Below are 24,855 nucleotides of genomic sequence, written 5' to 3' on the forward strand. Positions count from 1 at the left end.
AGCTCTTTATTTGCACTTGCTAATAGCTGAGACCATAACTGTCAGCAAATCTTTTATCATTTATGTTACCAAGGTCTTACAGGCTTCAGGGAAGAACAGATTTATTCTTCAAGTAAAAAACTTGCAGTGACATTAATGCCTACCATATGGTAAATATACTTGTTAAACTGGATTTCAGCCATGATCCCATTATTGTTCATCAGCCTTACTTCGTGAGCATGCATTGGAAACATGGCTAAATGAGTATGTCTGTAATCTAGAGAAGTATATGGTAAATGTCATGGGGACTTCAGGGCAATACATTATCTTGTGTCATCTTGATAAGTGTTTGGGAGCATGGGAGTCTGCTGAGCATTGAATTTTGTCGGTGTCCCATGCGTTCTCGCTCCTGTGTTTGCACTGCATGTTACCTGATAATACTGGCTTGATGTCTAGATCTACACCTAACTTTTATCTCGAGTAACATGATTATGTAGAGATGGAAAGACTCCATGCGAACATCAGCCAGTATCCTTTCAAAATGTAATTTGATAATATGATTTTGAGTTGCTAAAATAAAAAAAACCACCATAACTGAAATCCACCTGTATTTTTATCTAAAAGATACTGTTCCTGTCTGCAGGAGAAATACATGCAGGCCCTAGTGCACACTTTTATCAATAGCCTGTTGATGCTCAGAAGTTTTGTGCATCACATCTATGACAATGACTCTTCCCAAGACCCTGATAATCACAAGGAGTGGAAAGGGTGAGCCAGCAGGCACAGTGGCTAGACAAGTGGGTTGCAGGGGGGGTACTGTCCCATTAGGGAAGTGTTAATGGGACCTCCTTCAGAACTCGTTCACTAACAGCCTCTTGGGGTTTCATTCAACCCAGGAGGACTGTCTAGACACTCATTTATTCTGGCAGATGCAAGAATATCAGTGTGGCTGATGAGTGAGTTTGTATTGAGCTCTGCTAGTGTTAATCACAGTTGTCTTTCTCATTGTCTGATGAGTAAATATACTTGGCTTTGTAAATTTGTATTTGCCTCAAAAGCCTGTTCAATGTATGCTGGTGAGTTTCTGCTATATATGCGGATGAGCCAGCAGTACCAACAACTGTTGCCGATGCTGTTGGCACATTTTCCCCTTTCCATTTATATTTTTGCAGATACTTGAAATTGTTGTCAAAAAACTTAAAATTGTGGGCAGGGCTTGTTTAATCCCTATTTACTGAAAGTACCTGACACGGTTCATTATAAGACCAGTTTTCATCTATTTGCAAGTTTGCTGAGATTCAACCATGCAAGATGTGTATGAAACACTTCATAATGAAAATTACTTGCTCAAATTGCTGTGCAAAGTATCAGGATGTTAAAAAAAAAAAAACCAACCAAAAAACAACAAACTAGCCACTTTCTTGCAAACTTTCAACACTTTGCCAGCATTATTGAGTCAGTGTTGTAGACAGTTTAGGGTGGATAGTGCTCTGTGTTTTGTGTGTTTTAAAGGCTGATGCCACGCTGGTGCAGTGCCTGTGGGCAGCTGATGTGTACACCCTGCTCCCAGGCTGCAGCTGCCAGTGCAGGTGGCAGCAGCACCAAGTCAAGCAGGAGATGCGTCTGTGTGTCGGGAGGAAGAGGAGATGTGCATATGATCTGATCTTTGTTGTTGTTGTCGTTAAACGGTGATTTCTTTTTCTGTCCAAAAGTTTATTGTAGCTATCAACCAAACAGCACATAAAGCCTTTTCTAATATGTGTGAACACTTACATGATGCTGTCGTGCTCCTATATATAAAGCAAACGCTTTCATGAAGGGTATGGGCTGCAACCAAAGTATTTATAAACAACAGTTAAGGAAGCAGGCTAAGAATTGTTCTTTGTTATACTTTACTCAGGGTTTCATTATCTTCCCATTTTTAAAAACAAATATTTTCCTATGTAATCTTTAAAACAACAAAAAGCTGCTGAAGGCAGCAGTTTATGCAGGGTGCTCTTTTTATCTGACATTTTCCTTGCTGTCCCAGTCTGACTGTGCTGTTGCAGCCAATTCAAAAGCCCAGGAAGGGCACGTTTCCTGGATCCCGGAGAAAAACAGTGTAGGGGATGGGCGATTAGGGTTGACACTGTTACCAGCATGGAAACTTGCGTAGTAGTGCAGGATTTGGGAGAGGTGCCATGGACTAGTGACTTGAGGATGAGGCTAAAGAACTGAGAATACCTCAACTCTAATCCTGGCTTTTCCACTCTGTAGGCAGGTTACTAAATCCCTTTGAGACTATGTCTTCATCTTTAAATAGGAATAATAGCTACCCTCTAGAGGCATTGTGAGGATTTATGCGTTTATGCAGTACTGAGTGCAAGCTGATAACTGCTGATGCTTTGTATTCCGCATCAATCTAGTTGTAGTGTAACCTGGACGATAGTGTCTTCTTTTGTTGACAATCATTATCATTCTGACTTCGAAAGGGAGCTTCCTTAATAAAATCCAAGTACTGAAATCGTGACACTTTGCTCTTTTTTTCTTTAGTCTGCATGGTTTTTTCCTGCTTTTGCATTCTAGAAGGTGAATGTTCTTGATCTTGGCAGGTTCCTGCCCAGTTATGATTCTGTAGCTGCCAGTGTTACAACAATTATAGTAACTTAGCTTTAAATAAGCTTCTTGGATATGGCCATCTGTGTGTGGCCGTAGTACCTGTTGTTAAGAGAGCGGTGAATAATCAGGGATAAGGCTTAAGAGAAGCCACAGACTGGAGAGGAAGCAGAAAGGGAGTAGTCCGAGGTCTGTAGCAGGTGACTGCGTTTCCCAGCTCTCTGCAGCCCGTGTTTTCCTGCTTATGGCTGTGAGCTGGGGGCCGGTGGGAGGGCAGGGACAGGGCAGCCAGCAGCTGCAGTGAGCTGCTTAACTAGGTGCTTGATTTTTTGTTTGTGGAGTTGTTGTTTTTTTTCGTTTTCTTTTAAGGGCTGACAGAAACCTATTCCAAACAGTTTCCAGGATATCCAAATAGCTTAGCTTGCCTAAGTGCAGAGGAGGAGAAAATCTCTTCCTCCAGCCTTTTGAATGCATCCGTTCAAGGGTTATAAGCAGGCCACTCCCTTCTGCTCTGAACTAGCCATTGGGGACAGCAGGGGCATCCTTGAGAGCAGCATCTCACAATGATCGCCTATGTGCACTGCCTGCCCGCCGACCCCATGGTCGGGTGCCTCCGCAGGAGCAAGTGGCAGCCCAGCTGCAACGATGATGAGGAGGAGGAACTTATCCCACTGTGTTCCAGCAAAATGGGGAACACTCACACCAAGCTGCCTGGCCGTCTCAAGAAAAAGTTACTGAGCAAAGATGACAGCTCCTTCTGGCCAAGTAAGATAGTTCTTATTCCTTAGCTATTTTGGTCATTTTGTATTGTGTTGTCATTATTGAGGAAAGAAATAAGTAAAACAAACATAAACAAGGAAAATACTTGTATTTCTCTTTTGGAGGATGAAGGCATTGGGGACAATTTTCTTATGACAGTAATGTACTGCACTTCAGGACAGTGTATGCAAGTACTGTATCCGATGGGGCTGCTAAATTGATACAGGATGACACTGTCTTTGTGCATGTGGTATGCCTATGTTTGAGAGGTCTTGAGCACTCGCTTTCAGTTCAGTAATGCTCCTTTTCAGCAAAATGATTGTTTTAGATGAGTGGAGCTGTTGATGTAGCATTCTAACTGAAAGCCATAGGAGCAATCGGTGGATGAAAAGGCCAGGAGTAATAAGAAAAAGGTCTAACAGAACTCAAAAGGTACTTAATGCAGTTGATGAGTACTTGGTTTAAAAAAACCCCAGTATGCTTTTGAATAACCTTTCGTCTAAGGTTATTTTCCCTCTGAATGTGAGAAGAAAGAATTCATGAATTATGATGGCTCTCTCCTTTTTTAATCTGAAGAGTTTCAAGTTTCACTGGCGAATACAGATGGGAAATAGGCAGAGAAGAGAACAGACAATGGCAATGTTCAGCTGTTTTGTTTTTAACCTTATTGTTTGTCTTCCCTTTTTTCCTGACCACCTAAGCAAAGGCACCCAGCTGTTTGTGGAATGGTTGCTCAGAAAAGTGTATTTAAGGGTGATGGGGGAGAAATTTCTCAAGACAAAGAAAGCTTTTCCTGCAAAAGCCAGCTGGCTGGCTATCTTGTGCCAGGTCGTTTTAAAAAAGAAAGAAAAAAAAAAGTACATATTTACACGTATTGATTTTTCTTTTCCTCATTAGTCTCACACTGATCATGTGACAATGGCTGGTTATTACCAGGAATTGAAAAATCCCCATCTCGCCACAGATTCTTACAATGATTAGTGAAACCACCTGTATTTTTTTCTGCATTACCATATTCTCCATTCAGTGCTAAGCAAGCTTAGTTTAGTCTCCCCTCCTGTGGGAGGAGTGTGATTTACTACATAGTTGTTTCAGGCCCTTTTCAAGAGGAAGTAATTTTTTATAATACATGGAAAGAAAATCCCTATCATCTGCTGAATTTTTGTATTTGAAAGTACAGAGTCGATTCTGGTTCATTCAGAGGGGAAAATGAAGATGCTTCTTTTATGTAAAATTATATAGTCTCTGTACTGTCAGACCTGGGGAAGCCCTGAAGAGGTTAGGGACTAGGGAGCAGCTCCAGGGATGCTCTTAGGTAGGAGGACATGGCCCCTCTTGCCCCAGAGAGCCTGGGGCATGGGGATGTGATTTTGTCTCTCTTACTGGATGACAGGTAAGTTTGTTCCTACGAAGTTGTGACATTGACTTTCAGAGCTAGTTCCTGTAGTGCCCTCAGAGGTGTTGCTCAGAGCATTGTGAGCAGCCTCTCCATTTGCACTTGCTTTTCTGGAGTGTGGAAATGGGACTGAGGAGGGATAGGTAAGGTCTCAGAAATCTCTGCTCCCTCACTACAGCCTACCTCCTTTTTCACTTCGTGGTGTCTATAGGGAAAGCATCTCCTCTCTAAAATGCACCTGAATTGAAATTACAAAACTTTTCAGGAGATGAGTAGATGCAGATGAATGGAGAACAGAGCAGTACTTTAGAGAATACTGATGCTACTAAGTATTAGAAAGAGATATTACATATATGCTGATGATCTTACTTCTTTGCATTTAAAAAGCTTGGAAACTGAAACACAGGGATTTTTTTTCATTGGTTATTTCTGTGTTTAAATAGCTGAGTCACTTCAAGGCACTGTCCAGTTTTTTTCTTGGATGAGAACTTATTGACCTCTGCATGGAAATTATGGAATTAGGTGTGAAACTTTCTGCATTTCTGATTGCTGTGCGGTAGTTCCTATATATGCAGTGGGAATGTCTCTTCTCCTTTTCCGGGTGCATTCATTTTTAATGCAATTTCTGGTCCATAGCGATAAATTTTCATATTTCAGACCAAGTTCATTGCTGTATCCTTTATCTTGAGTTTCACTGATATCTGGTATGACCCCATGCATTTTATTTGTTCTATTTGAATTACAAACCGTTGGAGTTTCAATGAAAGTTTTTCAGTGAAACAGTGAACAACAGAAATCAGTCAGCCTGCTTTCTGCCCTGACTTTTCCCAAGAGAACCTCTAGTGCTTCAGTGCTGGTGTCCCACCACAGTGCAAGTGTGTACATGTGGGACACTAGCTCTGCCTCACTGGCTGCTCCCTTCTTACTAATTCCCTGTCCACAGAAACAAGAGAATGACAATGTAATTAAGCCATCTATTGGTGGGACAGGTACTATTTCTCTTTGAGAAAGGGAAGCTGTGTTGCTTTAAACTCTGTTAATGTTTATTTTAAGGAACAAAAGTGTTTAAGAGTGGAAGTGCTTTCTGGGACCAGGTCAAGAGATAACTGCAGAGCACAGCAGGGGATTATTGGCTGGGTTTTATCTCTGTTGATAAAGGCCTCCCTTCGGGGTCCTTATCCAGCATCATGAGAACTGCACTTGGAGAGGTTTCACAATGCTGATATACTCTATAGAAAACGGTCTTGGTAGTGTAGGGTTGTTTGAAAACATAATACAGTCAAATTATTTGAACTTCCTCATGGACTGGGGGGAGAACCTCGCTGAGGGGATCTCAGTAGTCTGCAGCAGGTAGTCCCTGGTGCTCCTGCTACCAAAAAATCAATAATCAAAATAGTTGTAGTGTGATGTAGCAGCTGTAATAATCAGGTGATCATGTGAGGGTTTGAGGATTTTTAAGCTGTAGAGTCTATTCTGATAAAACTGTTAAATCAGTGATATTGTGAAGGTTCTGCATTACCAGCTCAACCTCTTTCCAGCATTTCTGATGTTATTGTTCTGCTGTTCTTTGCTACCATACTGAGTGCAAATAGGCAATGTAGGATTGAAATCAGCCAGAATGCGGGAGTGCATCCTTTAACAGCCTGTCTTCCTGCCAGAAAAACAGTATGATGGTGTAGGTTCGTTCCCAATTACAGACAAACCCCAGTGGTGCTGACTGTTTGGTAGCTGGTTTTCCTACAGCAAAGTCTTTTCTGTAGCAAAGTTAAGCTGAGATACTCCACTGACTAGGTTGGGAAGAACTGTCAGGGGCTTGGTTTGGTTTGATTTAAATGCCTGCTGAATGGGAAGCTGAGGCTCTTAGCAGTGACTGCTGCCGTGGGAGGCTGTCACCTCCTCCTGGTCAGAGCACTGCCTGCCTCTTACAGTTCCTCTTGCCGCTTCATATTTTGTCAAATTTGCAAAGTTTAAAGATGTGGTATGCTCTTGCTGGCTTTTTGTGATGATGAAGTTTTGGTAAGGATTTTGGAGGTTTTTTCTTTCTTTTACAGATGCATGAGTGAGCCAGTGGCAGTATCAGATTACTTTTAACGTTCGTTAAACAGTAGCTTCAGTTACTGGGATTTTTTTCTCTGTGTTTTGTTGCCTGCTAGCTCCATGAAAGAATGCTTTCTTCTTCATTCATTACTCTTTCTAAGGACAACAGCTCTGTCTTATCTGTAAGCTGAGACCTTTCTGTGTGATATGTGTTTTGTGAAAAACATACAAATTTTGAAATAATAATAACTAGATATATTTATAAATTAATAGGATGTTGTGAACCAAGTTGGATATTTTATTCACTATTTGCTATGGCTTTTTTGCAGGTTTCTGTTCTGGTAGCTATGAGATTTAAATTTCCCAATTAAAGGATGTTATATTAAAAAAACCCAGAATCCTTGCAACTTGGGAGGATTCATTCTTTGCCTTCTCTTTTAGCAGTGTTGAAACAAAGGCTGAATTGCTTTCCATCTCTGCAAATTCTGGGCCATGCAGAGCACTGAGCAAGCCTTTGTGGCCTCTTGTGCCCTAAGTGACACAAGGACTCTGTGTGGTGAATGGCTGGGACTGCTACTTACAGAGCCTTATGCAAGTGACTGGCCACCCTTATTCCCAGTTTTATCTGCTGCATCCAACTTGTACCAAAACAGCTGACATATCGGATTGCATCAGATAAAGCCAGGAACTGGTTTGTTTTGAAAAGAAAAAGTAAATTGGATATAATTTTTATTGCATGCCTAAAAAATGGGGGGATTTTTTTCCCCCTTTATGTGTACTTAATGGAGTCTTTCTTGGAAGTTTTGTTCATTTGGTTAAAACAAGCCACTGAAATCTTGCAAAGTAAGGAAGTTCTCTATTAATACAAAATTTAGGTCTTGGATAAATAACTCTTCTGTTGTGTGTTTCTGTATGTGTCTTGCATTTTTGACTGATTTTGCTGAGCATTCCCTGCATGTGCCATGGAAAATAAGCCTCCCTGCCTGTCCTTTTATGGACAGGCCATGGAGGTCCTCCATTTGGTCTCCTGTGCTGTTGCCATACAGCTCATAAGCCCTTTCAGACGCGAAAGTGATGCGGATGAAGGGAGGGATGAAGAAGAACTTGGAATATGCTGGGTAAAAAGGGGTTAACATTGTAAAACACTGAAGTGAGTCAGAAACATGAGTATGAAGGCCTCGCTGAGTTTCCAGTTTGCTAGCCTGACTCCTCACTGCTAGGTGTGAACTTGGGCTCACTGTTGCAAGGAGGTGCTGGTGGTGGATGTTTCATGCATTTCTCTCTGCCTCTGAGCAGAGGAGAAGCCATGTGTGGCACCCAGGGGCACAAGGAAGGGGTGGTGAGGTTTTGATATGGAACTCATTAACATCACTTAAGTGCGTCTGGTGGAGTCTGAAAAAAATAGAGGGCTCAGAGACATTTTTTGTAGAGTGTTTTTTGCAATTGGGACAAGGGAGTATCTGCTGTAATTAAGGAGGTGGAGCAACATAAGTGCAATCCCGATGTGAAATAAGGTTGGAAGGCCTGTGGCTGAGGATAGTGGTTAATGGTAGACTGAATAAGTTCTTCAGTGCTTAATTGGATTAAAACTTCTGGGGTTTATGGATGGTGGATACAGTATGTTTACAGATTTTACTGGGAGTTGCTTTATCTAGTGCAGTGAAGCCAAGAAGTGGTTTTGAGTGCTGTAAGAAAATTGGACTCATACCAGATTAAAACTAAAACATGGTGAGGAGAATGTGAAACTTCACAGAAGAGGCACAAACGTTTAAGGGAGGCCTTTATCAGCCTGGCTAATGGAGTCATATTAGCAATCAGAAACAGATAATGCAGCATTATCAAAATCCATTTTGCAATGCTATGTTTCTTACTGCATCCCACCCTCCCCCAGGCCAGCACTTTGAGATGAAGTGATAAAAGGTAACCAGGTTTTATAGCTGCAGTGTATTCTCTTGTGCTGGACGAGTAGAGAAGCAAATTTTCCAATTAACAAGGCAGATATTCGTGTCATCCCTTCTGGAGCCCACTTTCCAGGACCCTGCAGATTGGTGACTTCCACTTGTCTCCTGAATAGGGTTGTGTGCCTGTGCATGCTGGGTTGTGGTGATAGAGGGCTTCTGTGATATTTGGCACATTTGCAGTGCTCTTACAACCGAAATCTTCCTGGTTACTTATTTTTTCTTCTTAACTGCTACTAAATGTGAAAATTTTCAAAGGCTTCCTCGATGCTACCTTATTTTTCCTGTGCCAGCTGCTCCTCACAGAGTGTCCCTTTCCTTGTTTTTTTCCCCTCACGCTAGTGGGAAGCCAGGAGCTTCAGTAATGACCCCTTGGAAAGGTGTGATGTCATGTTGCCTTGTAAATACTTTGATTTATCAAGTATATGTTGGATGCTTTATCTATGGCATATGCTGCCGCAATTTGAATGTAGATAACCTTCACTACTGCTTCTGCAGAGCCTGTGGTAGGTGGTAATGCGATGAATAAAACAGTATCTTGACATTTATGTGGTGGATTTGATAACCTTTATGTGCTCAGAAGGAACATTATGGGCTGTGCAGTGTACCAACTGGTGATGGGGACGTGGGCTTCTGCTGGGGGACCCCGCAGAAGCAAAGGGATCTGGTTCCTGGATGGCAGCTGCTGTGGAGAGGTCTGATGGGGGCATCACTTGCCACCCACTCCAACACCTCTGCCCACTCGGACATCTGGATTGTCTAGATTTGCTTGTGCTTGGAGCTGGTGCTGTGATCCTTGGCCCTCTGCTCTGCCATGGTGTAGGTTTTTTGCTCCTACTCTTAGCTCCTAAAGAGCTCAGGACTGTCTCTGAAACCACTTTTCTTCCATATGGCTCTTGCTTAGGCCAAACTAAGGCCTTTTAAAGGAAATGGCATTAAAAGTCTGATAGATTACTACAGATTTTTAGCCCTTTATTGTTTCCCTACCCTAATCTGATGAAAAGTCATTGACAAATGCACATGTTGCTTGATCCTCAGGATTTTCAAACCTTTGCTTGGATCTAATTGTAGATCAGATCTCCTTTTATCACCCATCCAGAGCCACTTGTTCCATACTGTGGGCTGTGATATTTGAAGTAAAAGGTGCTCCTTCTCTGAAATACATCACTTCTCTCCTTACCTCTCGGTTGGCTTGAACAAACATCTTGGAGGTAAAGCAAACTTGCACTTCGCTAGCATTGCAGCTGGCAGCATATAAATCTGGGTAATTCATACTTTGTAGTGTTAGTAAAAAAAGACACATTTAAAATAATCCTAAATGCCAATAGGCTTAGTGACATTTAAGCATGAGCGATGCTGTCAGTCCATCCACAAACAAAAGCGGTACATCTTAATTTGTCTAATTACACTCTAACATGCAGGCCAGCTGCTGCTGTGAACAAAAGCAGTTGATCGCACCATTTTATTAATTGCATATTAATTGTCACATTCATGTTAACCATATGGGAGACAGTGGAGTGGAGTGAAGGCTACTTAGTGGTGGAAAAGAGAAAATGAACTGGCAGAGTGGTGTCTTCAGAGAACAAATCTCAGAATGATAGGGTGCCTGGAGCTTGTCGATGCGATTCAGTTTTTACAACTAATCTGTACTTTTTTTGCTCATCTGAATTACTGTATTTAAAAGTGCAAGGGATTTGAGTGGAAACCATTGTGCTTTGCATGGTGACTGCATATTTGTGAAAGTGCTGCTGTGCAAGTGGGTACTGAATTTGTTTAGTAATTTGCAGAAGGCAGCCCTGCTGGCACGTGGCATCTGCCTTTGTCTGCCTGCTGTGCCGATGGGTGCACCAGTGCTGGCTGGAATCATTTCTCACAGGAGCAAGGCTAGAAGAGCCAAAAGGCATACAAAACTTGCTGATTTTTATATTTTATGCATTTTTGCTCCAAGTATGTAGTCTTTTTAGATAATGGTGGTAAGTCTTGAACAGAACTGGATTTCTTTGAGTGAAAAATAAAAACCTTGACACAGGGGGGTTAACTGGTGTAAAATACCTACAGCAAAAAGCAAACAGTGCTGGTCTGGCTACTGCATTTATCTGGCGTCAGATTATCTAGTAGGATTTTTAATTATGCTCTTCCTGAAAGTGAGACTTTAGGAATATGCTCTTAACCTCTTTTTTTCTTTTATTTTTGTGCTGTGTGGATCCAGCAGCCACTCTCAGCAGATGCACAGCAGTTCTGTTGGGCAGCAGGTGTAGGCTGGAGTAGACAAGGAGTGCCTTCTGTCCAGTCACCCCCAGACTGACATTATCACGGTCTGTAGAACATCTCCTTCAGTGAGGCTGTGGGGTGACCATCTCCTGTCTCTCAGCAGCCACTGTCCCACAGGCAGGTACCCGCAGCAGGGACAAATTATATGATACGTCCAAAGGAAGCTTACTGGAACAAGACCTAAAAAAAGCCCCCCAGTGTCTGCCTTGAGTTTATTCACTTTCCCTTCCCCTTCAGTTCTCTTTAGGAAGAAAGATCAAAGACCCATGTTGGGATTTTTAAGCCAAAGGGGCAACAGGTTTAGTAAGAGGAAGACCCAAGGGCAGCTCTTTGCTTTCTTAGAAAGGAAGCAGTGAGTTAATGGCAGATCAAATAGAAATATGCCTAGTTATGTGAAAAGAAGGGCAGGAGTGGACCTGGAATCTGCAGTGTTTTAGAGAACTCGGTCTTGTCGGCTGATTAAATCTTCCTGCTTGACTTTTCTAAAAGAGCATTACAATGCTAAAGGCTTAGTCCCATCTTGTTTCCAACAGATGGCATTTTGCTTGCATTTCCTACATATCTTGAAAGAACTGGGATTGAGAGAGGTTAGCTAGTTAAAAAAAATAAATAGTGAGAGTCAGAGCCTTTGTTTTAATTAACATATTGTTTCAAAAAATGTCCCTAAAAAGCATTTTTCAAACTGTATTGGAAAGCACAAAAGGAGACACGAGGGTTGCACAGTTAAGAAATTGTTAGTAAGCAGCTGACAGATAGATTGGATCTGATCTATTCTAAGCATACACAGTGCAAAACAGTCAATAATGGTGACATTCTTATGCCTAAGCAGAAATTGGGGTAGAGGGGTTGTTTTCTTGTTTTTGTTTTTTTTTTTTAATCAGAAAAATGCTTTAAGTGGCTCATCGCAATTACGTCTCAATTGGTGCTGTAATACACTGTAGCATGGGATGTGGATTATGGGGATGATGCATGATTGGAAAGGCACAGCTTGAATTTTGGATTGCAAGCAGTGCCTGCCGCTACAGCAGTTACAGAAACAGCGCCTGACTTGTAAGCTGACCAGTTTTGACTTGGAGTCATTGAAAGAGAATAAATGCGAACCCCCACGACACCACCTCTCCAGTCACAGCAGAAGGGTACTTAATCAGCCTCCCCCTGTCTTCTGTGCTCAGGCAGGCAGTCTGTGGCCTGACTAGTACTAATTTAAAGGCTGAATTCCCCAAAGCACTGCTTGTGGCTGTTAGGCTGCAGGTCCTGTCTTTTGTTTGGAAATTGTATCTCAGTGTACTGGCAACCAACTAGGTTACTGGTGAGGGCTGATTCCCACCAGCTGAGCATGAACTGGTGTTGGTGAAGACTAGGCTTCTGGAGAAGAGATAAAACTTGTACATGCTGTGGTTGAAAGGCAAAATATCTGACTATGATGCCTTTTCTGTGGGAATGCTCAGCTAGCCGCCCTGTGAGGTGTCAGTGGCGATGTGCTGCTCATCCCAAAGGTCTCATCCCATCTGTCTGATTTCTGATTTGAGCTATGATGACTTTTCCTCCTCTGGTTCAGTAGTGTCCTTTGTTTGTCTGTTGTCCTTTAGGTGTTTTGACAAGGAGTTTAAGAAAAGTGAAGTTTTAAACACAAGGGTTGCAGAGGACATTTGTCTTTGCTTAAGGCACTCATAGAAGTTTATAAAACCATTTCTATGCAGTTTCGTTATGTGTTCCAGGGAGGGCTAATTAAACTTGTAACTGGGTAGCATTGCCAAAGCAGGTTTGGCACCTCTCCTAACTGAATGATCCCTCATGGTTGTTCTCAGCCTCAGTTTTTAACTGACCTGGCCATCTTTTTTTGTCAGATACTTGCCACAAACATGATGCTATGACTAGGCCAGGAGCAGTGGGCTGCTCTTTGGTGGGTGTGAGCAGGTCCCTAAGCAGATGCTGGTAGCAATGTTCGGGTAAATAATTTATACCGTCAGAGAAAAAGACACTTTTATGTCCAGTAGCTGAAGGTGAGCACAGGTTTTTTCCCTGGGTGTGACTTTAGCCTTTTCCTGATAGGTTTATAATTCATTTAAAGAGGAGCAGGATGCTAATTGCCCTGACATAAAAAGAAGTATTTTTGAAGCCTTATATGAATACAGTGTTTTAATTTATTCATTCCTGGAGCTGGGTGTGTGCTCTGTACAGAATAGCAGACATTGTGGGATGTGTCAGATACTTTACAGCCTACTTAATGGCTGTAGTTTCAACTATGTTCTTCAAACTAGCCATGGTTGAAAAAAAAGGATGTGAATTGAGTTTTGGCATGCATCAGCTTAGACAATTCCTTGCATGATGGCAAAGCAGGAATCCTGTTAGGCAGTGCTTGTGTCTAACTTAAGTGGTATTGAAGTTAACTACTGTCATCTTAACAGCTACTGGAAAGTTTCAGGAATGAAATTTATTCAGCATATTGTCTGGGTTGGAAAACCCATGTTATTTCTGCACAGAAATTTATTTTTAGGGTCCGCATAGTTGTCTCTGTATTTATTTGTGTGGTGTCTCCAGTCTCCAGTCAAGTGTTGGAAATCTCTCAAGTTGCAGTGTATCTCCCATTAGTGGGATGATACATTCAGAAGCTCTTCCAAAAATAAATTGGTAGTTTTAGTGTAAGCGGTGCTGATCTGAATTGTGGATGCATGCTTGCATTTCAGTTGTCTTCAAAAGAGAGTTCACCACTGGAAGCAAGTTAGTTGGAAGACATGATGCCAAGTTACACAGCCTGTGATCTGTTCAGAGCTGAAGTGGAGGTGATGGTGCCATAGCTGCACACTTTCGAAGGTTTTCAGATACAAATAGTGAAAGTACTCTTAAGTTTAAAACTAGCATCAGCTGTCTCAAGTTTTATATTTACACTTCTTCACCTTTTTCAAGTTCAACTCTTCCAAAAAAATGCAAACTTTTCTGATGTTTATATTTTGTGCTTAGTGGGGAAACCAAGGATATCAAAAGAGACATTTTTGCAACCAAAAATGGTATCTTTCATTTTAAATAGTGTATGTCAAACCCCTTGTTGTGTTACAGCTTTTCTGTTTGGTTGGTTTTCTGAAGGTCTCCAGACACAGAAGAGAATAACTAGTTTTTTTAAATAGGAAAACATGTAGGTGTCTGCAGTGTAGATCCTGTAGAAAAAGATAGGGATCTACTCCTTCCCTGTCTGGCAGGAAGTGGAGGCAGAAATGGCAGACTGAAAGCAGGAGGGGAGAGAATCTCCATTTTTTAGTCTTTTGTGGGATAGATTTTGATGAAGAAGATGGTGATGCCTGTTGTTTGCTTAATGCCCCCACATGCTTCTTTATTGAAACTGTTGCCACAATACACAATAGACGGTGTGCTCACTAATGCTTTCTGAAGATATTTGGTGTCAAGGCACATTTTTCATGGTAGCATCATTTAAACTGTTAGATGCATTTCACCCAAAACCCCACAACTATTCAGTTGTTAATGTTGACTGACCATGGCATATTGTGAGGTTTGGGCTGCTAGATCCTGTATGGTTAGTAACAAGGATATTTGCATCTCTGAAACTTTTAATCAAACCAATGGTAATAAAATTTTAGGTTGGTATTCACATTATGAATTTTGAAAGTTCAACCAATTAGCTGTGTGAAGGCTATCCTTTCATCTGGCTTTACTGAGGACTTCTAATAAGATGCTGAACACACAAATATAATCTTAAAAACTGTTTTCTCAGTCTGTTGGTATTTGATCATGTCTGAGATTCACACACCCGTGGCCAGCCAAAGACATTCTTTGGAGATGCTGTGGTACAGACGTTGGTGCAGTTGTTTCCCTATGGGTTGTTGAATCCTGCAGCAACATAATTATTAGGTGACTGTTATGTGAACTTGATGCTTTCTTTATTTTGGAGACTATTGTATTTCAGGGCGGATTGTGTTTTCAGATTTTGTCAAAAATCTAGGGCTTTAGGGGCAATACCAAATGTCACTACTGTCCCTTTATTATTTGTTAACCTTCACTTTTACTTATGTTCTTAGCATTGTGTCATGCAGATAACATTTTTTAGGTAAAGTTTTTGAAAGTTTCTAGCTAAGGAATAAAACTTTTTTTTTTCGAGGTGCTGCGGGAGGCAGTGAGTGGGTACATGGTGCTTGATTTTGTCATGAGCAGTTGCATAATTGTATGCAAGGTGGTATTTTCCAAGGTGTGCTGATTTAAAAGTAAATCAGTGGGAGAAATGAACCCAACTCAAGGGAGATTATAAGTCAGAGTTACTATTTGCTAAAAAGATTACAATAAATACAATGAAACAGAGAAAACTGGTTATAACCCTCAAGGACAGATGTATAACCCAGCACCCTGGGACAAGAACAGAATGGGGTTTGTTAGCCCCTGTGCTGAGCACCACGTGGCCCCACTGGGTGCAGAGTAAAAGGAAAGGAAACCTGTTGGTCCAGATGATGGTCACAGTCCTGTTAAAGTAATGATCACAGTCTTGTCGAGAGTGGCAGTTGCAGTCCTTTTGAACTTCTGATCCTCCTCTGGATCTGACAAGTGGTACCCAAAGTCCCCAAACCCGAAGTTTATATATACTCATGTTCAGGTGGGAATGCCCAGTACCTCCCCCAGGGCAGGGCATTTCACAATGGGTGATTTAACTCTGTGAGTCATGGGATATTTTTGGAATCTTTGATGGTCTGGGTGTTGCAGCTGACTATTATGCCTGTCCATTGTGACCCATTAGCAGAGATGACCCTTCAGGCTGGGTGTGAAGGTGGAATGCCTCCCCAGAGGGGAGTTATCACAGTTGAGTCATTGGTGTGAAGACAAAGAAACACTCCTCTGCCTCGCAGGGTTTCTTTAACACCCAGCTTGTAGCCTGAGGTGTCAGGTGTGCCCTGGGCACCTGCTGCAAACAATCCATTTATTAACAGCCCATCAGAAATGACATAGAGGGTGTAGAATACACAGCTTTGGTTATACCCATATAGTGATAAAGTGGTCCCAGGCCCTGTAACTAGGATGCAAGGAGCTTAACTTTTCTTCGTTTATAGGTTGTAAAAGTTCTTAGGAAACTATAGAATGTACTGGTCTAATTTTAACACAGTATGTTTCCAAGGTCAAATGAGACTCAGCAAGAGTTTATTGAGAGTCAGCAGAAAGAAGGAAAAAAAAAAGATCTGCCAGTCACTTTTATCAGGATAATCTGTATATAATATAAATAAAAGTATGCCAAAGAGCAGTGTTGGGCGGGGAGGCTGAGATAGGCTACAAAAATTCTTTCTGTGACCTTTAAATAAGTGAAATGAGCAGGCAGCATGTCCCCTTCAGGACGCCTGTAAGGAGAATGCAGACTAAGATTAGTTGAAGATGTCTCTTGGATATTAGTGTGGATGCACAAGTGCACAGCTGGTAAAGATGGAATTACAGGGAGACGATCTGGGACAGAAGTTCAGAAATGGAATTTTGTTAGTTTTGCTCCTAATCCTACAGGTTGATTCTAATGAGAAGACTTGCAAACTTGTCTGCCTAGTATTCTTTCCATCACTAATTCAGAAGAGAAGGATTTTATGCTGGACTTCCAGAGGGCAGATTTCTGCCTATTCAGAAGACTAGTTCAGAGTGTACCTTGGGAAACAACCCTGAAAACAAAGGGGTCCAGGAGGGATGGACATGCTTTAAGAAGGAAGTCTTGAAAGCACAGGAGCAGGCCGTCCCAGTGTGCCGAAAGGCGAGCCAGTAGGGAAGATGACCAGTCTGGCTGAACAGGGAGATTTTGAAGGAAATTAGGGTAAAGAAGAGAGCCTACTGATTATGGAAAAAAGGGCTGGCTACTCAGGCAGAGAGGGACCTGGGAGTGTGGATCAACAGGAAGCTGAACATGAGCCAGCAGTGTGTCCAGGTGGCCAAGAAGGCCAATGGCATCCTGGCCTGGATCAGGAAGTGTGGCCAGCAGGACCAGGGAAGTGATTCTTCCCCTATACTAAGTGCTGGTGAGGCCACACTTCGAGTACTGTGTCCAGTTCTGGGCCCCTCAGTTCAGGAAGGATATTGAGGTCCTGGAGCAGGTCCAGAGAAGAGCAACGTGGCTGGTGAAGGGACTCAAGCACAAATCCTATGAGGAGAGGCTGAGGGAGCTGGGGTTGTTCAGCCTGGAGAAGAGGAGGCTCAGGGGAGACCTCATCACTCTCTACAACTACCTGAAAGGAGGTTGTAGCCAGGTGAGGGTTGGTCTCTTCTCCCGGGCAACTATCAGCAAGACAAGCTGTGCCAGGGGAGGTTTGGGTTAGATATTAGGAAGAAGTTCTTTACAGAAAGAGTAATCAGGCATTGGAATGGGCTGCCCAGGGAAGTGGTGGATTCTCCGTCCTTGGAGGTTTTTAAGATGAGACTGGATGTGGCACTTAGTTAACTGCCATGGTCTAGTAACCACGGCAGTAGTGGATCAGGGGTTGGACTTGATGATCTCTGAGGTCCCTTCCAACCCAGCTGATTCTATGATTCTCTATGGTGCATTATTAGGGCAAATAAAAGTCAAGATTTTGTAGACTAATTTACTTACCCCAGCCATTTTTGATCAGCTCTTCAGGACAAGCCAGAGCACAGGAGCATTCAGGTGGATTCTGAATTTAAATTGAGAATATTTCCTAGTAACATTTTAAGAAGGTACTCCTAGTGAGAGAGAACAGTACACTTCTGGGAGCCGAAGTTGCCTTAGCTGGGGTTCAGGAATGGCCAAAGGAAAGAGGATTGTGCACTGCAATTTAAAACAAAATTGCACATTCACAAAATGTTTTCTCTTCTCTTGGCTGCCATTACAGTGTGTGAGGAGATGCTCTAACCAAAAGAAACAGCTGCTTTGTCTGCTGGCAGCCCTGCCCAAATGCTGCCTTTTCTCTCTGCTGATGTGTTTGCATGATAGAGGATCCTGTGGAAAGATGTTTTCAATTGTCAAAGGAATGAATTAGCTTTATTGTGCTGTGACCTAAATAGGATCATCAGATCAATCAGTCTGCTGCTTTTCTGTCCTCTCTGGCTTAGGTCGTGTTGCTTCTCCTTCTCATCTTGCTCCCTCTTCCCCCTGCCCTCACCAGACAGCCCCTTTCCCAGAGCCTGCAGCCATAATCCTTTATGAGCTTGGATAAAGGAGGGCACCGCCAGGTACCCTCTTTTCAAGCAATACCTGCCCCCACAGGGACAGGCTCAGCTCTGGGTCCCCTGCCCCTTTACTGGGGATTGGGTCCTTCTTGGTGTTTTGTTCTGGTGGCTTTAGGATAAAATACTTTTTTCTCCTTTGTTCCCTCTCCCCTGTGCATTCTCCTCCTCTTCCTCCTGATCCCAGGTTTAATGAATCGTAATATCTCAATAGCTGGGGAAGTATCGTGCTTCACCAAGGCTGAGGTTGCCTTGAAAGAGGCCATTGTGAACGAGCGGAGCTGGAGACGGGAGGGCAGCTGAATGCAGTGCTGCCTGGAATGGCCTTTGTGGAGGAAGCACTTTTGTTCTCCTGAAAGATGCCGGGAGAGGACCAGCTGGCACGAGGTCTAAGGGAGGGAGAAACCCATTCTGACCATAAATTATTGACTCCTGTGCTGTGCGAGGGTGTCTTGGATTCCATTTAGGCATCAGCAAGTGGTTGGCAGCATGGGTGAACATGGCCAGAACAGGCACAAAGCTTGGGCACTAGTTTTGAAAACACTTGAGGCATTTTGGCCTTCTTGATGTTTCGTCATGATGGAAGTCTCACCTGGAAGTAAAAGTGCAGCTTTCAAAGCTGGGTGGTATTGGTCTGAGCCAAGAAGGAGCCTTGTGACCTGCAGGGAAGGGTTTATTACCCTCCTCAGATTCAGGCTCGCCCTGCAGATGCCTGGGTGCCTCTCTGCAGCCTGGGGAGGGGGGTGCGTGGGAGTCGCTTCCATAGCCTCACCCCTCCAGACACCACAGCTGCTCAGAGTGGGCGGGTGGGGATGGCAGGGGAGCAATCCTGAGCATGTCCTACACAGACCCATCCCTGCAGACATGCTGGAAACAACTGCCCTCTAACAGCTTCTTCCCCACGCATCCCCAGCAAGCTGCTGTAGTGTGGTACAATGGAAACTCATTTCGAGCGACTGACTGATGTGTTTGTAAAAAGCAAAGGCATTGATTTAATTGTTTTTGAGTACCTCTGCTTGCCAGTATTTCCACTTTCCCTTTTGAGCATTGAATAGAGTCCCACTGGAAGAGCTCTCGTGATGCATTTCCCAGCTCAGTTGAATGGTTTTACTTTGTCTTTCCTCTTAAAATGTCATAAATGCTACACAGTTGTTTAATGTGAATTTTTCAGTTGTCCAAATAAAGTTGCTAAGACCTGCAACTTGACGTTTAGGTTTTGAGATGATAGTATTTTTTAGTAGTTTGATGCATCATTCCTTTAATGAATTTGATACATGTGTATCTTCTCCTTCATGAAAATAAAGTGGTAAAATTTGTCTTCGTTTGTGGGATGGAACAGGGATGGATTGCTTTAACTATTCTAAAATACTTTCACTTTTTTTTAACTTAAATACTTCCTAAATGCTGTATTGCATATATGTATGGGCTGGTGATTAGGAAGAGAACATTAGCTGATTGTCACTGATTCCATAGTGTCCCTGTGGACAGCTGACACTGGGGCTGCTGCTTGGCAGCTGCTCTGGCTGTAGTTATGAACAACTCAAGTACTTCACTTTTCAACATTTACTTTTTTATAAAGCCTCAGTTTCTTCAGTGGATCTTGTGCACTGGTGCAAGGTTCAGGGCACTGATTTGTGAATGGGGGCTACACAGGAGAGTCCCCCCTTCCCCCTCCCACCTGCCAGGGGCTAGCTGGAAATATTTCTGTGGAAGGTGAATATTTCCAGATTGTTTCACAGGTGCTGATTTTTTATGTTACTGTGAGTGGGGAGCGGTTGCTGTCCCAGATGGCTGGCCGGGAGCAGGTCAGCTGGAAAGCCCCTCTAAAGAGGGGATAGAGCAGGAAGAGGAGTGAAGGAATGGCTACAGCGTTTCAGGCATGCCATGTGCAAGCAGCCGCTCTTGTTCACTTCTCTCTGGATCTGTGGTCTCTACTAGAAAATTAGAATCAATTTAACCACTCAAGGATTTAAAAAGTATTTTAATATGAACTAAAAAAAAAAAGGGTTTTGCTAATGAATTCATTGCACAGTCATGATTTTGAGGATGCCATTTGGCACTGCATCTTGGGCCTCTCATTTTCTTTGTTTCAGTCCCTGACTTTTTAGAAAGGAGTTTCTTCTGAGCCAGACTTTGTGACCAGTCCCATCCAGTATGAAGTGAAAATCAGCATTTGCTGAACATGACCATATTTTCTGTATTCCTTGTGATATTCCTGATTCCTTTGTATTTCTGTGATCCTTGTGTGGTGGCAAGTGAGCGTGATCCCTGCTTGTAAGGATGTGGTAACTGAGGTGGTAGTTTAATATTAACTTGTCCAAGGTGGAGTAGCAAGTGTGTCACAGAGCAAGGTCTCCCCAGTCTGCCTCTTGTCTCTGAGTCATTTGCTTTTAAAGAAGGATATCAGTGTGTACACACCTACTATTGATGTTGGGTTTATGCAGCTCTAACAAACTTTTAAATTTTTCCTATCAAGTTAATTGTAGGTGGGTTAGTTGTTGTTGTTTGGTGAAGATTTTTGTGGGTTTGTCTGCTGGATTGGCAACCTTGGAGGCTAAAGTCCTTTATCTATGTAGTGACTGCAGTATAAATTTTCTCAAAGTGCCCCATCTTTTCCTTCTCTCAACATAGAGAGGCAAAAGTGCAGAGGAGCACAGTCATTTCATGTTTACAGTTCTCAGAGAACTTCCGTTAGATGTCAATTGCAGCAACAGTTGCATGTTACCGGAAAAACATTTTTAAAAAGCATAATTGAGACAACTTGATGAATTTCATGGAAGTCAGTGGGTTTGTCTCAAGTGGGGAAGATGTTTTGGTTGTTGTTGAACTAGTGCAGATTCTCAGAGATGCAGATACAAGTAGCCAGACGGGTTTTTTTTTGGGGGGGTAGCCCCTCATGATAGTCATTTTTGATGTTTGACCTCTTTAACAGCATGTCCTGAGGGAAGGTGGAAGCAAAGTCGAGGGCGGGGGGATGGGACGGCGAGGGGAGTGGGTGGTGAAAGGCAGACATCAACTTAGGTATTGTTTGTTACTGGGTTTGAATGTCTGCCTCCATACTGGAGATCAGGGCTAGAGGTCAGTGATCAAGTGCTTGTTCTGTGGAGGGAGAAATGCTCTAGGATAGGTTGAGGATGCGATAACAAAAACACTGCACTTGGCACACATTATAGCCCGAGGTGAAATGGGTAAGGGTTCCCTGAGCCGTCCAAAGTACCCAGGATCGTGTTGATTCAGAGGGGCTTGACCATGAAAAGGGAACAAATCTTGCTTCCCAGGGCTTGCAAGACTCTTTGAGATTCCATAAAGACCTTGTGAAGAGTCTATCTTGCTTTTAGTAGCCCAGTCTCCCTCATTTTCTAGCTTGAAACTGTCTCCTTCCTCCGTGCAAGTGCTCCACTTCTTACATGCTAAGGAAGAGGCACGTGTAGGAAAAGGCACTTCCTGCTTCCTAAAACACATTGACACCACCTTAGAAAAGGAGTTACCACCTTCTTGGTTTCCTCTTGGACGGCAGCGTTGCTGGTGTTAGAAATGGAGTCACTCTGTACTCACTTTCAGAGTGTGTCCAGCAAGCATGCATTTAAAGCTGGTTTAATGATTTTTGGGTAATGGCAAATTTATAACAGGAGCATTATTGTGTATTTGATTCAAAACCAACACTAAATAGTTATCTTGATATCCGAGTTTGATGCCAGAGTAATTTTTTTATGTAAGGTGCTTGATGGAAATCAATGCAAAAAAGCAGAGTTGCTTTCCCTGCCATTGCTTCCGTGGTGCTGTGGTCTCCTGTCCCTTTGGCAGAGGTGAGCCACTCAAAATGTGTCTTGGATGAGCAGCTGCTGGAGAGGCCTGGTGCTAATGGCAGTTTCGATGTCAAACCCACGATGTAATTGTAAAATCTCTGGATTTGGAAAATACTGATAAAATGTTGATAATAGTGTGTTCAGACAATGATGAACAGACTTCATTTGCAGTCTGTTCTGCACACTGCTGAGTCTCAACTGTTTGGTGAAACTTAGAAGTTCCTGTGGAGCATCTGCTTTTCACATGCTGTGCCCCAGAGGCCAGATCTTGCTGCAGCTTTGGGGTCAGCCTGAGCCCCCCACTGCTGGCATTTTTCTTTTCCTGAGGAAAAAAATCCTTCTCATTGTTAACCCGAGGGGGTTTCCTAAGCTTGCTTTGTGAGGGAAGGCTTGCTTCTTGAGCCTGAACATTGTTCGAAGGGCATGCCCTGCTGAGCACATTCATTTGGTGCTTAGAATTTTCCCTTTAACTTCTGCAAAATTGCAGTTCATTCCTAGGAAGCATGGCTGTAGGCCTCCGTACAGATACATTTTTTTAAGACATGAGGATATAATGTTCATCTCAAAAAGCTGGGCTATTTCATCTCCCTGCACAAATTTCGTTTGATGAATAACAGATCCTCTATTAGCCAGAAATAACTCGATTTTGTTTTCCATGTATTTCGTCTGAGATGACGCTAATAAGAATAAATTAGGAGGTAACTGAATGAAATTCAATATGTAAAATTAGCGGGCTGATGTCCCAGGCAATGACAGCGACTGTGGGGGGAGCAGTGGGCTGGAAAGGGAGGCAATGCAGAACCGACACTCTGTGTTGCAGCCAGCGCGCTCTTGATCCTTAATAAAGTGGGAGCGAGGGGGTGAAAATAAAAAAAGGGGGAGGGGGGGGAGGGGAGGGAGAAGGAGTTAGATTGGGAGCGGTGGGAAAGCAGGGCATCCTGATTTGCACGAAAATGCAACTCTCATTTGCAACTGGAAGGAGGCCGGGGCTGCCCGGCCCCCCCGCCGCCGGCGGGCACCGGGGAGGTGCGGCGGGAGGAGGGCGGCGGCTGGGAAGGTGCCGGCGTCTCCTGCTGCTCCGGCGGCAGAGCCGGCTGGAGCGATGGGAAGGAGTGCAAGCACCTGCCAGCTCGGGACTTTCTGTAGTAGCCGAACTTGGAGAGCGGAGGGAAGAGGGAGAACAAGAGCAGAGTAACTGCGTGCACGGCAAGAAAGCCCGATATTTGGTCCTGCGCAAACGTGAATAACAACTGGGTTTTTTTTCTTTCTCCTGTTTTGCTTGTTAAAACTGGCTGTTTTCAGCACGCAAGGTTACATGTGAGGACGAGAATTCAGGTTAAAGAATTGTAAATTATTTCGTCCATCAGAAAAGTCTAGACAGATTTAAAGTGATTTCAGGAAAGAAAGGCGGAGAGGAGAAACCTGGAGAAGAGAAATTTGGTGTGTGGAGTTTGAACAGGATCAATCTGGGAGTCACCTTTCTTCAGCTCCTTTCTACGGGACTTCAAGTCCAGGATCGCAATTCCACACCTTGAAAATGGTGGTTTTCATCAACACGAAGCTTAAATCTCTCATGAAACTTTTCAAGAGAAAGAGTAAGTAGCTGCATGTGCTCCCTATCTTTTCGGGAGGCAGCCCACTTCTGCAGGAAAGTGTGGTTCCCTTTGGCTTCACTCCTGCTTCCTGCAACCTCTTTTAAGTTTCTCTCTTCGTTGATCATTGTGGAGCGTGTGGAGGCAGCCTTGTGAGGGGCTTTTGGACCTCTGCGTTGGGACACTGTTGCTTTGGAAATGCTTTGTCACGGTGATATTGAAGGAGCCAAAGTTCTCAGTGTGAAATGAGGAAATCGGTGACAAGACAGGGTGTGCCGGTGTCGCGTCAGTCGTGCCCAGGTGTTGGGCTGTGTGTCCTCATGGTTTGTCAGACATCTGTCTCTGCTTGTGCAGGTGCCCGTGAGGTACCTACATAAAGCTTGTTCTGGGAAGTTTGTTTTTTAAAGATGTTCTAGTTTCGGAGTGGCTTTCAAAATCACGATTCTTCATTTAAGTCGTGAAGGACAGACAAATCACGCTAGAGAGATTAGTTGACAAATGTGCACAGCACTTCCATTGAGTAGTTTTGATGACCGATGTTGCTCTCATGAGCAGTAAACCCTAATTTTGGTGTGGCGGGACTGCAGCCAGACGGTGGGCTTGGCGGCTGATGTTTCCCTCCTCTTCCTCCTCCAGCCTTACTCTCCTCCCCACCCACCTGCTCAGTCAGGGCATGGCGAGGGTGCCTTTCAGTGACTTTACCTGTCACTTTTTCTGTTAGGTCGGGGTGATTGATGCTGTAACCAGGTAGGTGGTGACTTGTCCGGTTGTCGTGATTTAGGTTTGACCTCTGGTTAGCAAGAACAGGAAAAGTGGGCACAGACTGAATGAGTATCTGCCTTGTTGCAGCCAATATGTCTGTGAGAGGGGATGGGATGCAGCACCAAGACTCAGAGATGAGGACGTTGAAAGTCTTTAAAAACCTTTTTCAAGGTCTGAAACTAATCTAAAAAGTGTGAGGAGAGGTAGATAAGGACCTTCCCGCTATCCCAAGTCCTTTTAGGAAAAAGCAGGCATTGAGCATTAGGCTGTAGATAGGTTTCGAAGTGAGACGCATAGCTTATTTTCTTCAAAAAATACCAGTTACTTCCATCTGAAATGATGCCAGCAGATGCACAGTGATGTTAAGGAAAGAGTAATTTTTCAGATGTCAGGAGGCTGTTACCTCTGTTTTGCTTCCCAGTTTTACCACAGGGGCATCAGACAAACTTCACAAAGTGATGCTACAGGCAGTGCAGCAGTGAAGAAAGTGAAGGGAAGATGCAGAGCTGACAGAGAGGCCGGGGATAGCAGGGCTGTGGCAGCAGGGCAGG

General features: G+C 43.4%; 1 protein-coding gene across 9 annotated transcripts in view; it reads left to right on the forward strand.

Moving 5' to 3' along the window:
- Positions 1 to 24,855, forward strand: part of NHSL1 (NHS like 1) — a 183,422-nt gene that overhangs the window by 102,494 nt on the left and 56,073 nt on the right. The window contains exon 1 of one of the 9 annotated variants that reach the window (XM_032682706.1): positions 23,059 to 23,545. The exons of the other annotated variants lie outside the window; for them this stretch is intronic. Coding sequence (XP_032538597.1) covers positions 23,488 to 23,545 — 58 coding nt within the window. The 5' untranslated portion in view covers positions 23,059 to 23,487. Of the gene's footprint in view, positions 1 to 23,058; positions 23,546 to 24,855 lie in introns of those variants that run through there. 9 annotated transcript variants of the gene reach the window in all.

This window comes from Chiroxiphia lanceolata, chromosome 3 (assembly GCF_009829145.1).
Source record: "Chiroxiphia lanceolata isolate bChiLan1 chromosome 3, bChiLan1.pri, whole genome shotgun sequence".
In the NCBI taxonomy this organism is placed as follows: Eukaryota; Metazoa; Chordata; class Aves; order Passeriformes; family Pipridae; genus Chiroxiphia; species Chiroxiphia lanceolata.